At 34.7% G+C, this 13990-nt stretch overlaps 1 protein-coding gene across 2 annotated transcripts in view; it reads left to right on the top strand.

Moving 5' to 3' along the window:
• The first annotated feature begins 8725 nt into the window (after positions 1–8725).
• The window catches only part of Archease (protein archease), a 58463-nt gene continuing 53198 nt past the window's right edge, over positions 8726–13990 (top strand). The window contains exon 1 of one of the 2 annotated variants that reach the window (XM_081769602.1): positions 8726–8971. In XM_081769602.1, coding sequence (XP_081625728.1) covers positions 8970–8971 — 2 coding nt within the window. In that variant the 5' untranslated portion in view covers positions 8726–8969. The remainder of the gene's footprint in view (positions 8972–13990) is intronic. The other variant, XM_081769601.1, reaches the window with a different exon arrangement.

Below are 13990 nucleotides of genomic sequence, written 5' to 3' on the forward strand. Positions count from 1 at the left end.
CAGTTTATTTCCTTTATTTATTTATTTATTTATTTATTTATTTATTTATTTTGTCTATTCAGTTATGAGTATTTCAAGTTTGAAATTACCAATTAAGTGCCTGTGGTGCACCATCATGTAAGTAGCAAACTATGAGAGGGATAAACTTTGCACAAAAGCTCTTTCAATTTTCAAAGGGCCTGTGACACATCCATAAGGTGTCTGGCCCACAACAATCGATTTTGATGAAACTTGGTAGACTAATAGGACACTTTGCAAAACTAATGTAACTAGCAGGAATTTGTCGAAAAAAACTGTAGTTTCTGAGATACAGTCGATTCATTAAAGACGACATTTGTCGTGGTATCTCGGGAACGGCTCCACGGAAAACAAGCAAACTTTGCAAGCCATAGTGGATACATGATAGTAAATAATTAAAACGAATAATTAAAATAATTAAAACGAATTTTCTGCACCTGCGCAGAACTGCGCATAATGCGAAAATAATTGTGCGCATGCGCATATCTCGAAAACGTGAAGACTCCGATATATTTTCCCCTTGCTTAGTTTGAACTACATGACAAATATAACATAATGCAAGAAAAAAACTAGACTCACAGGTGAGCGTTTTCAAGCAATTGAGGTGAGAAAATGTTGCGGTCAGGGTTGGTTAATTACGCGTAAAGAAAGGTTTTCTAAGTGACGAGTAAAATACGCGTAAAAACGCGTAATTTACGTAAAATACGTAAAGTACGTAAAAAATTAGAAACAGGTCTACAAATTAAAAGAAAACGTTCTACGCGCTGAGCTTTAAAAAAATTTTCCTAAAATTGTATGGAATGTAGCTGGACTTTGCAAAACTTAATCCGTAAGCATAAACTGGGAATTTTGTATTGGCTTTGTAAAGTAGCATTGTATAATAGGGTTTGTACGCGTAACTGTTCAAAACCCATTTCATCATGTTTCATGTTGTAAACCCTCTGTAATCGAGAAAAGTTTTATGCCAGAGAAGCCGTGGGAGAAACTATTGTGCAATACAACAACAATGGTAAGCCTTCGTGGTCTCCATTTGTGACGACTTTCTGCAATGTCTGAGAAAAGCATCACGAACAAGTAGAGGAGTTTCTGTTGGAAAAACTCGGCCCTTCAGGAATAACTAGCTACCAGCAATATCGGGGAAAATGTGGAAAATTTGAAGAAATTATGAAGAAGGGAATTACAACACCACGCACATTCTGGTATTTCGCTACTTGGCAACATAAGGAGTTGTAGGAATTTGCTATGAAGTTAATGAACATCCTAGCATCTTCAGCGCAAATTGAAAGACTTTTCTCAAATTGGTCCTTTGTCCATGACGTCAGAAGGAACCGGCTCAGCTTCGAACGTTCGAAGAAACTACTTCAAATATACTACACCCTCAAATTACAAGACCACCCAAGTTATGAATATTAGTGTGATTAAGAGTATTGTGTTCGAATTGTACTAAACTATAATGGAAATGGCATGTATCTTTTTTTAGAATTAAAATAATGGTTAAGTTTTAAATGAAATGATATACTCAGAGTTATTGGAACCAAGTGAAATATATTCAGTATTCCAACTAGGAAGAAAGAGAAATTGTTTCTTTCCAAAAACAACGAAGAAACAAGTAGTTCAATATTCTGTTGAGTATTTTCTTCAGTTTTGTCTATTTATTATGAGCATGAAAAATTCCTACATTAAAAGTTCAAGTGATAGTCAAGTGCTAAGGGAAGTAATATATTTAGTGTTGTTGTTGGACTTGGAAGAAAAGAGCAAAATAAATGAGTTCATTCCGAAAAATGTAGTATAATGTTCTGTTGGGTGCTTTTATATTTTTTCAGTTGTGTGTGTTTAAAATGAGAATCTAATAACTTTTACATCGAAAACTCAATATTTCCCAGCGCTAAGTGAAGTGGTATATATAGTATCGTTGGGACGTGAAAGAAAAACAAATTAGTTTATTCTAAAATTTCATTATTTCAATATTCTCTTCAGTATTTTTCGTATCAGTTATGTGTGTGTGTAGTGTGTAATATGAAGGTGAAATGAGCCTAATAGTCAATCTCTTTTTCTTTTCTAATAGAAGTTTCAAAGTATACTCAAATGTTTCTAGTTTTATAATAAAAGCTGCAAAGGTATAACAATAAATTATTATAATCAAAAGGTTACTTGATACTTTCAAACATATCCGAACCAACACATATTTTTAATGTGTGTGCTTATATATTGGGTGGTTGTGCGTGTGTGTGTGCTAATAGGTGGAAAGTAGTAGTGGGCCGGCGAGGGGCTATCCAAAATTATCTTTTATTACTATGATTTGGCATGAAATCATTACTTTTCAACATCATGTTAGCAGATAATAATGTTTTAATGCTTAAATAAAAAAACTAAGCTTACAATATAACCGACTATTCACAATAATCTTACTTTTAATGAAAGAAATAGACTATGTTTTCTACGTCTGCGTAAAAAACTGGTTTTCTACATGACGTATATTACTAGTAAATTACGCGTAATTTATGTAAAATACGTAACAAGTAAATTACTTTGCCAATCCTGGTTGCGGTGGTCTTCCCCTCGACACCCGCCTCTAGTTACGCACTTTGTCTGGCTTGTCAGTCATATATTTCCATTACACCTGTGTAGAAGTCATATAATTAACCTTAATAGTCGCCATATTCGGGGCGTAGTGATAGCAAGTACTGTAAGTCATCAATGTTACACAACAGTAACACACTATTAAAAGAGCGTAAGGAAACTATCAGGCCTATAGTCGCAGTCTATTCGAACACATCAGTGTGATGCAGGCATCTATGCTTCAAAGAAACGTGCCAAAATCATAGGTCGTAGGATTTACTTATATATAGTTAGTGTGGCCATGAGACGAAACATTTGGTGTTGTCTCATCTCGTCGCGTGAAACAGTCTCGTCGCAAACATGAGATGCTGGTGTCGTCTCGTGTCTTCGTCTCGAACCCTGTGCCTGGTGTCGTGTCGTCTCGTAGAACATTAAGAGAAAACTCGTGATAAAAATGAAGGGAAAACCGACTATATGCTAGTCGTGATCCGAACAAGCCTGCGTAACTACCGTCGTGGATCTCTTACGTTAGCCTTTGCTTTATACAACTGGATAGTATTTCTACGAGACGAAACGGGATATTGGGGTTGTCGCATCTCGTCCCTTTACAACACTGTCGCGTGTCTCGTCTTTCAAATAATAGACAGGTCTCGTCTCGAAGTGTTTGCTCGTTATCGAGACGAGCGTGGCAACACTAACTATATATAGGTAACCCTATGGGCTATGATTTTGGCATGTTTCTTTGATGCATAGATGCCTGCATCACACTGATGTGTTCCAATAGACCGCGATCATAGACCTGATAGTGTATCCTTACGCTCTGCGTAGGTGCAGACAATTAGTTTTAAAGCTACCATGTATCTACTATGGCTTTCAAAGTTTGCTTGTTCTCGGTGGAACCGTTCCCGAGATATCACGGCAAATGTCATTTTTAATGAATCGACTGGCTCTGAATCGAATCTCAGAAACTACAGCTTTTTCGACAAATTAGTTTTGCAAAGTGTCCTATTAATCTACAAAGTTTCATCAAAATCGAGGGTTGTGGCCCAGACACCTTATGGATGTTTCACAGGCCCTTTAAAAGTAGTGGAAGAAAAATAAAAAGGACTTGAACCTTATAAATATTGTTACTTTACTATTTCAACAAAAACAAAGTTACAAATGTGCTGACGACCTTTACGGGGATGGAGATTTCACAAGTTTGCTTGGACCTCGCATAGAATTTGTGTGAAAGACCATGAAATCTACGAGCAGCCCTGTCTATGGCTGACCTAATTCATTAAGCGGAAGTCAGCTTCTTTTTTATATTTTCGAAATAAACCAATATATGTATTCCTTATTATAAGTAGAAGAATACATTTGGTAATAAGTTAATAATAAAAAGTCTTCAATAAGAAGCTATAATCTTTAACAGAAAATGGATAAGGAAAGTAAGAAGAAACGCAATTATTATAGCAATTATAACATCGTTAATAAGTAAGCAGTAGTTAGTATAATCATGACTTGTTTACAAACACGTATCTTGAGATCTTTTTTGAGTACTCTATTTAGAAAGTTTAGAAAATTTAGTTCTTTTTTTCATATAATTCACTGAGAGTCAGCTTTGTTGGGTTCTTAGATTGTAGGAACTTTGCCCATATTACAAGTAACTTTTGTCCCTTGACCTGATTTACAGTCGCGAAATTTAAAACCGAAAGTTATAACAGAAGAAATTGTTTTACAACTATAAATTCTGGTATTTATTTTTTGTACGATCTTGTACTGAGTGAGAAATTTCAATTTGTAATTGTGAAAGTTGTAATATTTGAAAGAATGTGAAGAAATATTTTTTCATAGCCTTGTAAATAATAAATAAAGTTAATATTTTAAGTAAACACTTTTGTAATTTTCTTTTAAAAGATTCTAAAGTGACGGCTTATATTTTGATGTTCCTATTCAAATCACCCGTCCCGAAAACATGTTCGGATTCATTTTAACCAATTCGAAAATACTTATTACCAAGACCTTTTAATTAACTTGATTGTTATTACATACGATTACAACTAGCATGTTCGAAAAAGTGTATGTGTCTCACCTTACGAAAAGACAAGCAAGCTACTAGTTCGCTACTGCCAAGATAATGAATGAAAGCTGTCACTGATTATTGGCAACGAAAGATTCAGTTGTAGTGCAGCATCGAGCATCTCATTTTATTTGGTTCGATGTGATTTATCGATTTATACATATATAATGTTATTTTTAAAGGAAGAAAATCAACCAACATTCTGGACTATATCTCATTAACTGAGTAATATAGTCTTAGAGTTGGTGTAATAAAGATCTTAATGACAGCGACGACGACTTCTGTATAACTTTGGGGAGGCATTGAAATATGTGTAGTTCCTTGTCACAAATTCGAATAAAGATATCTACATCCAGGAAGGCCAATCCCCAAGATCAGCGCGCATGGTTAATGACGATATAATTCAGTTTCACTTTTATATCAGTAAGTAGCTGTAACAAAGCATCAATTTTCATATCTACGAATAGGATATTTTATTACATGTTCTAGAAAAGTTTACATGGGTTTTTACACGCAAGTATGACATTTTGTTTACCTCAATATTATCAATGGAATGATATATGTCTCGTCATTGGAAGACTGTTAGGACTACGCGTGTCATTCTTGGAAATATGTGTGTCAGTGTTAAGAGAAATCAAGCAACAAAAGGTACAATCCGATTGTTAACAGTTAATATTTTTCACTTTAAGGATCTGTTAACAGGATCACAAAATTATTTTATGCACTAAGCATACAAGTTACCAAACACCAGTTACTAATGTGTATTTACTAATAGATGAAAAGTGAACTCAATTATACTAATTTTCCTTTTATATCAACTAATCTTGGCTCATATTTAATCCACATTAAACGTATTAACTACATAAAGAGAAACTTGCTCTAAAAACACTGGTCAACAGTGAAAATGCTTCGGAGATAAAACTAACCAATTCTTACTAATTTTAGGGTGTTGATAACGAATATGAAATTAGTTTTTGAAGATTGGTTCGGGTTTCAAAGAAATACGTTATCACCCGATGTGCTCTGCTGGCAAATTAAGGGTTCGGAGCAACAGGAGCTGTCTACTTATTTCAATAAACTTCCATTGTTTAACGGTTAGTTTCATTGCTATCCTTAGGGATATACGTAGGGGTGGGTCCTGAAGGTCTTGACTCCCCGACTTGTTTGTAAATTTAGTCTAATTTCAGGTGAAATTTTACAAATTTTAATATAATTTAGCTTCAAATTGTATTTGGACCCCGAAAAGATTAGGGCCCCTCCCGAAATAATTTCCTGCGTAGTGTCTGGCTATCCATATTACTCGCACTTCATCGCTAACAAAGAAATATCAACCACTTCATGCTTTAGCTTGTATTGAAGAGTTTGCCAGAGAAAACATGTTGTGTAACATTCTTTTGCAGTTACAATTTGCCATCTCGGACGTATTGGTGAGATATTGGGTGGGTAGGTGGGTGCTGTTATTAGACCTATTATTATTATTATTATTATTATTATTATTATTATTATTATTATTATTATTATTATTATTATTATTATTATTATTATTATTAATCTTTCTATGACTATATTAAGCAGAGCATTAATCTCTTCATCCCGCTTCCTGAATTCCAGTTCTAGTATTCTTTCTTGATGGGGGACGGATGTCTCACGTAGGCTTATTAACTATAACATCAGCAATAAAGAAAGTAGGGTTTAATTTGCACTAATTTTAAAACATCACGTTAATTAAATAATAATAATAATAATAATAATACGGAGCGAGCTCAGGCTACTTGTTAGGATTCTTGCTTCGCAATTGGATAATACCGGGTTAGAATTCGGAGACCAGCTATCGTGACTGAGGATTTTCCAGGGTTGTTCCTCAGTTATACTGGGCAAATGCTAGGTTAGTACCTTTATCTAAGGCTCTGGAGACCTTCCTTCCATTGATTTTCCAATGTTTCATCTGTTGATTACTACAGTGTAAAATAGCCTCTCATGATGTATCTGGTAGCTTATAGTAAATAAACAATTACGAAGTAGTATATCTTCACGAAACGTGAGGGTTATTATTACCCTTACAGCCTTAACTACAGCCTTACAGTCCCAATAAATAGCTAAAGTTTTAATATCAATTTCCTGACTTTCAAATACTATTTTCATATTGTTTCAGCTTTCAATTTTCTCATGTATGTTCCACCGATAATTGAACCTGAGATCACATGAACAAATGCGAATATGTCAAATATTTTTGAACACTTTAATATACAAAACACAAAACGCTTCAATGATACGATGCATGGATATGTTTTGGTTACGTCCTGCAATGTATGATAAAAGAAACATGGAGGGTGAAGAAAAAATAACAGAAATCTCTTTTATATTTACTCCTTCAACAAACTCCCGACCTCAGAAGGGCAAGCCATAAGTTAGTTAATAAAGTCATACAACGAACACAACCATATCGCTCTCCTGAAATTCTCGTGTGTACGTTTAAAAATCTACTATTGTTCCATGCCAACCAGTCTATACTTTTTGTTGTATATACCTTCAAAGTGAAAGATATTCATTATTACATTTGTTGATGGTTGGACTCGAGTGAGTCAGAAACTACTATTAATAGAGAGTTTGTTTTGTCTAGTATTCCTGCGATTAGAAGGGCCGTATCTAAAAGATATTTCACTTGTATATGAGAAAATAAAGTTTATTTTCTAAGAATAAAATAAATATTTCCAATGTGAAGCTAACATTATGTTTTGAAGAGAAGCTTAACAGAAGAATTTACCATTTACACCAGTTTTCAGACAGTTCACTATACTCTGAAATGGGAAAAAGTCAAAAGAGACTTCGACAGAAAGTGCAACATGTAAATATTGCAAGGTTTAAATAAAATAAAGAACAAAGGTAGCACAAAAAGGGCACTTCAGACACTTTACTTTTAAATTCTGTCCACCATCATCTTCAGCTCTTAAGAAAAAAGTATTCTTTCAAATGTTCGAACAGTAAAATATTTTCGTTCTCCATCTTTACAAAAACCACACCAATCAAAGTCAAATAGAGTACCGGTATCATTGCACTCCTAGTTCACTCACTGAATGTATTGATTTGGAAATGTCAAAATCTACGACAAAATCTTCCAGGTGCTTGCAATCAGTACACGTGATTTCCCTAAGGCTGTTCTCATCTTCAAAAAAACAGCAAGTGGTACTACCAACTTATCTGTTTCTCCGTGTGTCTGTGACTGTCGGTAACTGACATACGTAGTTCATGCTCGATTGTTTTATTCTGAGAAATTCACTTACAGGGAAGAAACATTTGTTTCCGGAAAGATATATACTGTTGTTACTCATCCGAAATGTAACGCGAAAAAAGTAACGCAAACTAGGTACGTTACTTAAAAATTTGTAACGCGTTTCCGTTACAAATACTTTGGAAAACATGTAACGCGTTACTAGGAAACATTACTTAAAAAGTAACGCGTTACTTGCATTACGTTAGTTCCCAACACTGCTTATCCATTGGCCGATTTGTCCATTGGCAGATATGGTAATTGGCGGATTTCTCAATTGGCAGATTTGTCCATTCTCACGATAAGCATATTTGGTCATTTTCGCGTTTGGTGCATTTGGTAATTGGCAGATTTGGTAATTGGCAGATATGGTCATTGGCAGATTTGGTAATTGGCAGATTTGTCAATTGGCTGATTTGTCAATTGGCTGATTTGTCCATTTTCGCAATTGGCGCATTTGGCCATTTTCGCGTTTGCGGCATTTGGCAATTGGCAGATTTGTCCATTTTCACAATTGGCGCATTTGGTCAGTTTCGCGTTTGGCGCATTTGGTAATTGGCAGATTTGGTAATTGGCAGATTTGTCCATTGGCGGATTTGTCCATTGGCAGATTTGTCCATTTTCACGATTGGCGCATTTGGTAATTGGCAGATTTGTCTTAGACCCAAAGAAAATAACCAAATTCAACAGGCAAATGTTAATGTTTGTACTTAATACTTGGATTAATTTGACAATCAACTTAAATTACGATAGATGGAATAATATAGAGAAATTAAGATTAAGAAGATATGATTTCATATTTAAATTAAATTGTTGACTATTATACGTAATGTTTTATTTCTTTGTTTAATGTAGAATTAGGTTATTTCGATATTCTTTTGTTCATGTGCAATATTGTGTAATTGATATTCCATGTGCAAGATTTTGAACTGTTTAAACTTCATATGTAAATTACGGAACAAGTGTAAATATCATAAGTGTCAACTCAACTAGATAGTACAGAAACAGATCAATGGGCGCGTTTACAGAAGAGGAACTGAAAATTCCACCTATCAAATATGAATGTGAGTACTTCTGCTTGTAAGGAAATCATTTCCAGTACACCGCTTGTGATACTTGTACACAGCGTAAGACACCAAGCACCGTTTTAGGGTTTACAATTTTGTAAGATTTACTTATGTTGACCTACGTGTAATTGAACAATTAGCTACATATACATTTACTTTACAAGAGCCTCCCAAAACTTCTAAGCCACTAACGTGTAGGTTAAGTTTAGGTACACAACTCGAAATAGCTGTTAAGAAATTAGTCATATATTGGACAAATGGGGGCCAGCATTTATGAATTATGTTCCAAAGTTGGTCGTCCGTTTCTGGCAAAATTTTGAAAATTTATTGGGAAAAAATGAATAATTTGCTTGTTTGTGTGCTTGATAATGTATAAGAAGAGCGAAAGTTGTGTTTATTTTCTTATATAAACGGTTCTAAACATGGAACTGTTTGTCGCAGTGACAATATGCAGTGAATCTGAACCGATTCCTGCAATTATATTTACAGTTCCCAAGAAGGAAAGACATAAAACAACGTGCCCTGCGGGGCTCTAACCCGCCTTTACTCGCTAACACTCGCTTGCCAATAATATGTACTGACAGTGTATCACTGCCTTGCCCAAAGTAAAGAGTTACCGTTACTTCATATCAGGATTATGGAAATATAATGAGCATTTGTTTTGTAAACATGTCTGGTGACAGGAAAATCGGCTTAAGTTTGGAGTTGCCCCTCCAGTCTGAAAGTGCCCTTGTACTTTGCAACATACAAAAAACAATGATTAAAGTATTAAAAATTGTTACATTTCACGCAACTTCAGTACTCCGTGGGCTTCACAAAAATTTAAAAGTTTTTCTTCATTATTTTTGCGCATCCGTTACACCTGTTCGCCATATTCGCCATATTTTACAACTACCATACTGCTGAAACCTTCCGCGAATGCTTCCGCATCCAACAAATAGTACTAACTTCCACATATCTTTTCTCGCATTAAACATAACTCTCCTGCCGAACTCACATTCCTAAACATCAAATAAAAACTTTAAATTATCATTTCTTATCTCATTTCTCCTGTAAATTTTCCTGATTTTTATAAAAAGCGGAGGGGTAACTCTAAACTTAACCCGGAAAATCTATTAATAGTAAGTAAAAGTCGTCTTAATAAATCTAAAAATAAATTGTAGAAAATGTGGTAAGCAAATAACTAAAGAAACGTGATGAAAGTTATACTTGTCAATGTAAGGTTAGTAATATAACCAAGATGGCGGCAAGATTCTAGAACACAAGTACCCCTTCCCATTTAGCTGTAACAAAGACAGAAGACAACATGCCCTGCGGGGCTCTAACCCACCTTCACTCGCTTGCGCTAGTTCGGCAATACTATTTGAATTAAATATTAAACTTTAGTACAAAAAAGAAGCAATTATTATGCTTTTAGCCGAAAACTAGGCGGACAACCAACTTCGGAATAAAAGCAGCATTTATTACCAATACTAGTACTAGTCAGTAGCAGGGTTGGCAAAAACCATGGTTTTTATTGAAAAAACCGAAAAACCAGGTTTTTTTGGTTTAAGCCTTTTTTTTTTGTGTGTGTGTAAACCAGGTTTTTTTGGTTTAAATAATTTGCTGTATGTATTTATATCACATATGGACAGAAATAAGCTTGTTTCGCCTTGATGTTAGTATGCAACAACCGGGTTATGCTGGAAGGGGTCACATAAGCTTAGAGCGGAATCCAAACCGCGTCTCGGCTTACATCCAAGAGAAATTGCCCCCATTTGAACTCGAAACCGGGGGTAATTGGGTTATAAATGCGATACGTCTGCTGACTCACTCACGAAGGACTCCTGATAAAAATACGTTGTACTGATCTTTACATACTTGTTAATTGTCAAGAGTCATTTCAGAAGTGAAACCATTATACGGAATTACATATGGACAATTTCAAAATATTGCAAAGTATAGAAGAACTAATTTAGTCCAAGTTAGTTCACTACGACTTTTATTAGTCTAAGTTAAAGAAATATAACGACTTACTTTGCATATAAATAAGGAAAGTGAATAAAGATACGAATTATTTGAGTCCACTTTGGCTCTGACCCATTTATACATAAATAGTTACCAAAGATTATTGTTATTTCAATAATTGCCTCCAGTGGGGTTTGTATGACCCCCGTCCTCAAAAAAGTACGGCATTTCGATGTATTTTATCAATAGTAAACATTATTAAAACGAAACAATGTTTAGAATTTTCCTTTTGTTGCATAACAATAATAACAGACTATTAAAAAAAATCACAAAAGAAACATCCGTAAAGTTATATAAAAAAGTTGCTTTTGTAATATAATCTCTTTGAGTAAAGAATGGGGAATTTAGGTCTGAATATAGTACGAACAATATATGGGAGTGAAACGTGATAACCCACAAATATGTGTTCATCAAGATTTTACCAATAGTTACACTTTTACGAACATTTTTCGATTTTGGTTTAAACCAGCTGGTTTAAACCAGCCAACCCTGGTCAGTAGCGGATTTAAAGGGGGGCTTTTGGGCTGAAGCTTCCCCCCTCAAAAAAAATGTCAGAGCAAGAGGAATTTGAGGTCAATCACTCTAAAAATGCAGAGCATCTTGCTGAAGTAAGTTTTCATCTGAGTTATGGAAATGGATTATTTTCCTCTTCTGTTTTGTTTTAGATATTAGCTGCTGATCTCAATTACGAGTGTCGATGGCCTTAACAGCCAAATCGCGAACTAAGTTGTAAATAGACACCCACAGAGTAAAAGTGGAGACCTTTTGTTTAGCGATGGTAACTGAGGAAGTTTTGTATTAATGTCTCGAAATACACCGGGTGATTCTGCAGACTTTCGTTCTGTAGTAGGAATGGCCATATCCTAGTATTCGAAACTCCCATGAAGTCTGTTGATGAAGAAGTTCCATTACCAAATTCTGCTGCTCTCCTTTTTACTGTTTTAAGGTTTGACTTTACCATTACTCTCCATATCGTGGGTATAATTCTTGGACTGACTGTTACATTGTCTCGTCAACTTCTAAATCCTACAGTGGAGTTTCATCAATGCTATACCATGGTTGACAATGTAATACAGTTACTCAATCAGTACCGTGTTAGCAGTGATCATTACAGCAAGATCTTTAATAAGGCTGAAGAGGTTGCTATTTCCCATTATGTCGATATCACATTTCCTAAGACTATAAAACGCCAAACTCACCGCTCAAATGTAGAAGCACATACTCCACATGAATATTTCAACATGAATGTGTATATTTCTTTTGTGTATCACCTCATAATTGAACTGATCTCAAGATTTGCTTTAACAAACTCAAAAATGATCTGTTTATTATTATTATTATTATTATTATTATTATTATTATTATTATTATTATTATTATTATTATTATTATTAAGCGATTATAACATGGAATTAGTTGGCAGGCGGAAGGAAGTACTTGACGCAAGGCTACCACATGCTTGGATTGTGGACTGTGCAAGAAAATCTTTTGAAATTGTGTGAACGTCATGGATTAATGAATCTTTTCAACAAAGTGCGCATGGAGAAAGTTGTACTATTCCATGTAACGGTAAGTCACACGGTGAAATGTACAACTGGCGGAAGGCAGCAACGAAGAAAACATTTTTGAGCATGTTCATTTGTGTTTGACCTAACCTATCCTTACGCTTTTTTTCCTCCTCGAAAATCAGGTGGACGACCAACTTCGCAATAAATGCTGAAAATAGTAACTAATATAGTCATATTCCATGTGCACTCACTTATTTTAACCGTCATATAGCACTTGCAACTTGATTTTACACTTGTAAACATAATATATAGCTGTATTACTTATTATTTAATTCTGTCGTCTGCAGAAATTTGTTATGGGTTAAGTGGCAGAGAGAAGGTCCGGAACTATAAAATATACGTAAAATTTATAGAAAAGAATTGGTGAATTTGGGTATTTTTCGTGAAATTCAGCTACCTAAATAAGTTAAATGTGATATTTTGAGAAGTGAGAAGCAACGCGTTGTTGGTGTTATTTTGAGTGGAGCCATCTACTAATCGGGAGATGGGAACTAATAAGGAAATTAGTTCCCTGCATTGAAGTTTGGAAACTTCATGTGAGGGATGTAACATTTCGATTTTGGGTTATATAACAACATATGTTGATGAAGAGATATTAGGTTTTATAGAGCGGCACGGTTGTTGAAATTAAGCAGAAAGTGTGGCAAATGTAGAAAGGTATTGAAAATAAAGAAATGGAGGAACAGTTACATATTCAAATATGAACATCGTGTTTGACGTAAAATGTGATTGGCTAAAGTCGGCAGTGGAAAATGTTTTTTCTTTCTTCGAGGATAGTGTATTGGTGCAAACGTAGAAAAAATAAGGGAAATCTATTACTTATTCAAGGCCTCTACGAGAAACGAGACAGTGGCTCGTAATTTCCTCAAGGTAGTGTCGGAATTGTATCAACCGTGAAGATAAGTAATTGCAGTGGTGTTAAGGAAGCAACATTGCTTTATGTCTTTCGAAATTGTCAAGAAAGGGATCTGATGGTCAATCATATTTTTCCTTTTTTTGTCAATTGAAAAAAAAAATCTTTCTACAACACACACTTCTCTTTTACTGTCCCGTAACTCAGATGTAATAAACATATTTGCCGCGAAACTAGGGCAATGTAATACAACAAGTATAAACGTCTCCCTTGAACATTCATTTAATACTATAGCAATGGAATAATAAGCGCTATATAAATAACAACTATGGACTGTGGCGAAACCAGAGAAATATACTGTAATAGACGCTTTCAAGTTTCGATAAACGCTGAAGTCTGTTATGTAACAGATCGAGTACTATTACCAATATAATAATAAATGATTCTAATATAATGCTGTCCACGAGACGAAACGAGATATAAGGTTTCCTTGTATCACCTCGTAAATTTTGTAAGTCACGTCACGTCTCACTTCTCGAAGATTATTTTTTTCTAGTTTCGATTATCGGAAAAGATGTTTCCATCTCG

The sequence above is a fragment of the Thermobia domestica genome, chromosome 8 (assembly GCF_964235325.1).
Source record: "Thermobia domestica chromosome 8, izTheDome1.hap1.1, whole genome shotgun sequence".
In the NCBI taxonomy this organism is placed as follows: Eukaryota; Metazoa; Arthropoda; class Insecta; order Zygentoma; family Lepismatidae; genus Thermobia; species Thermobia domestica.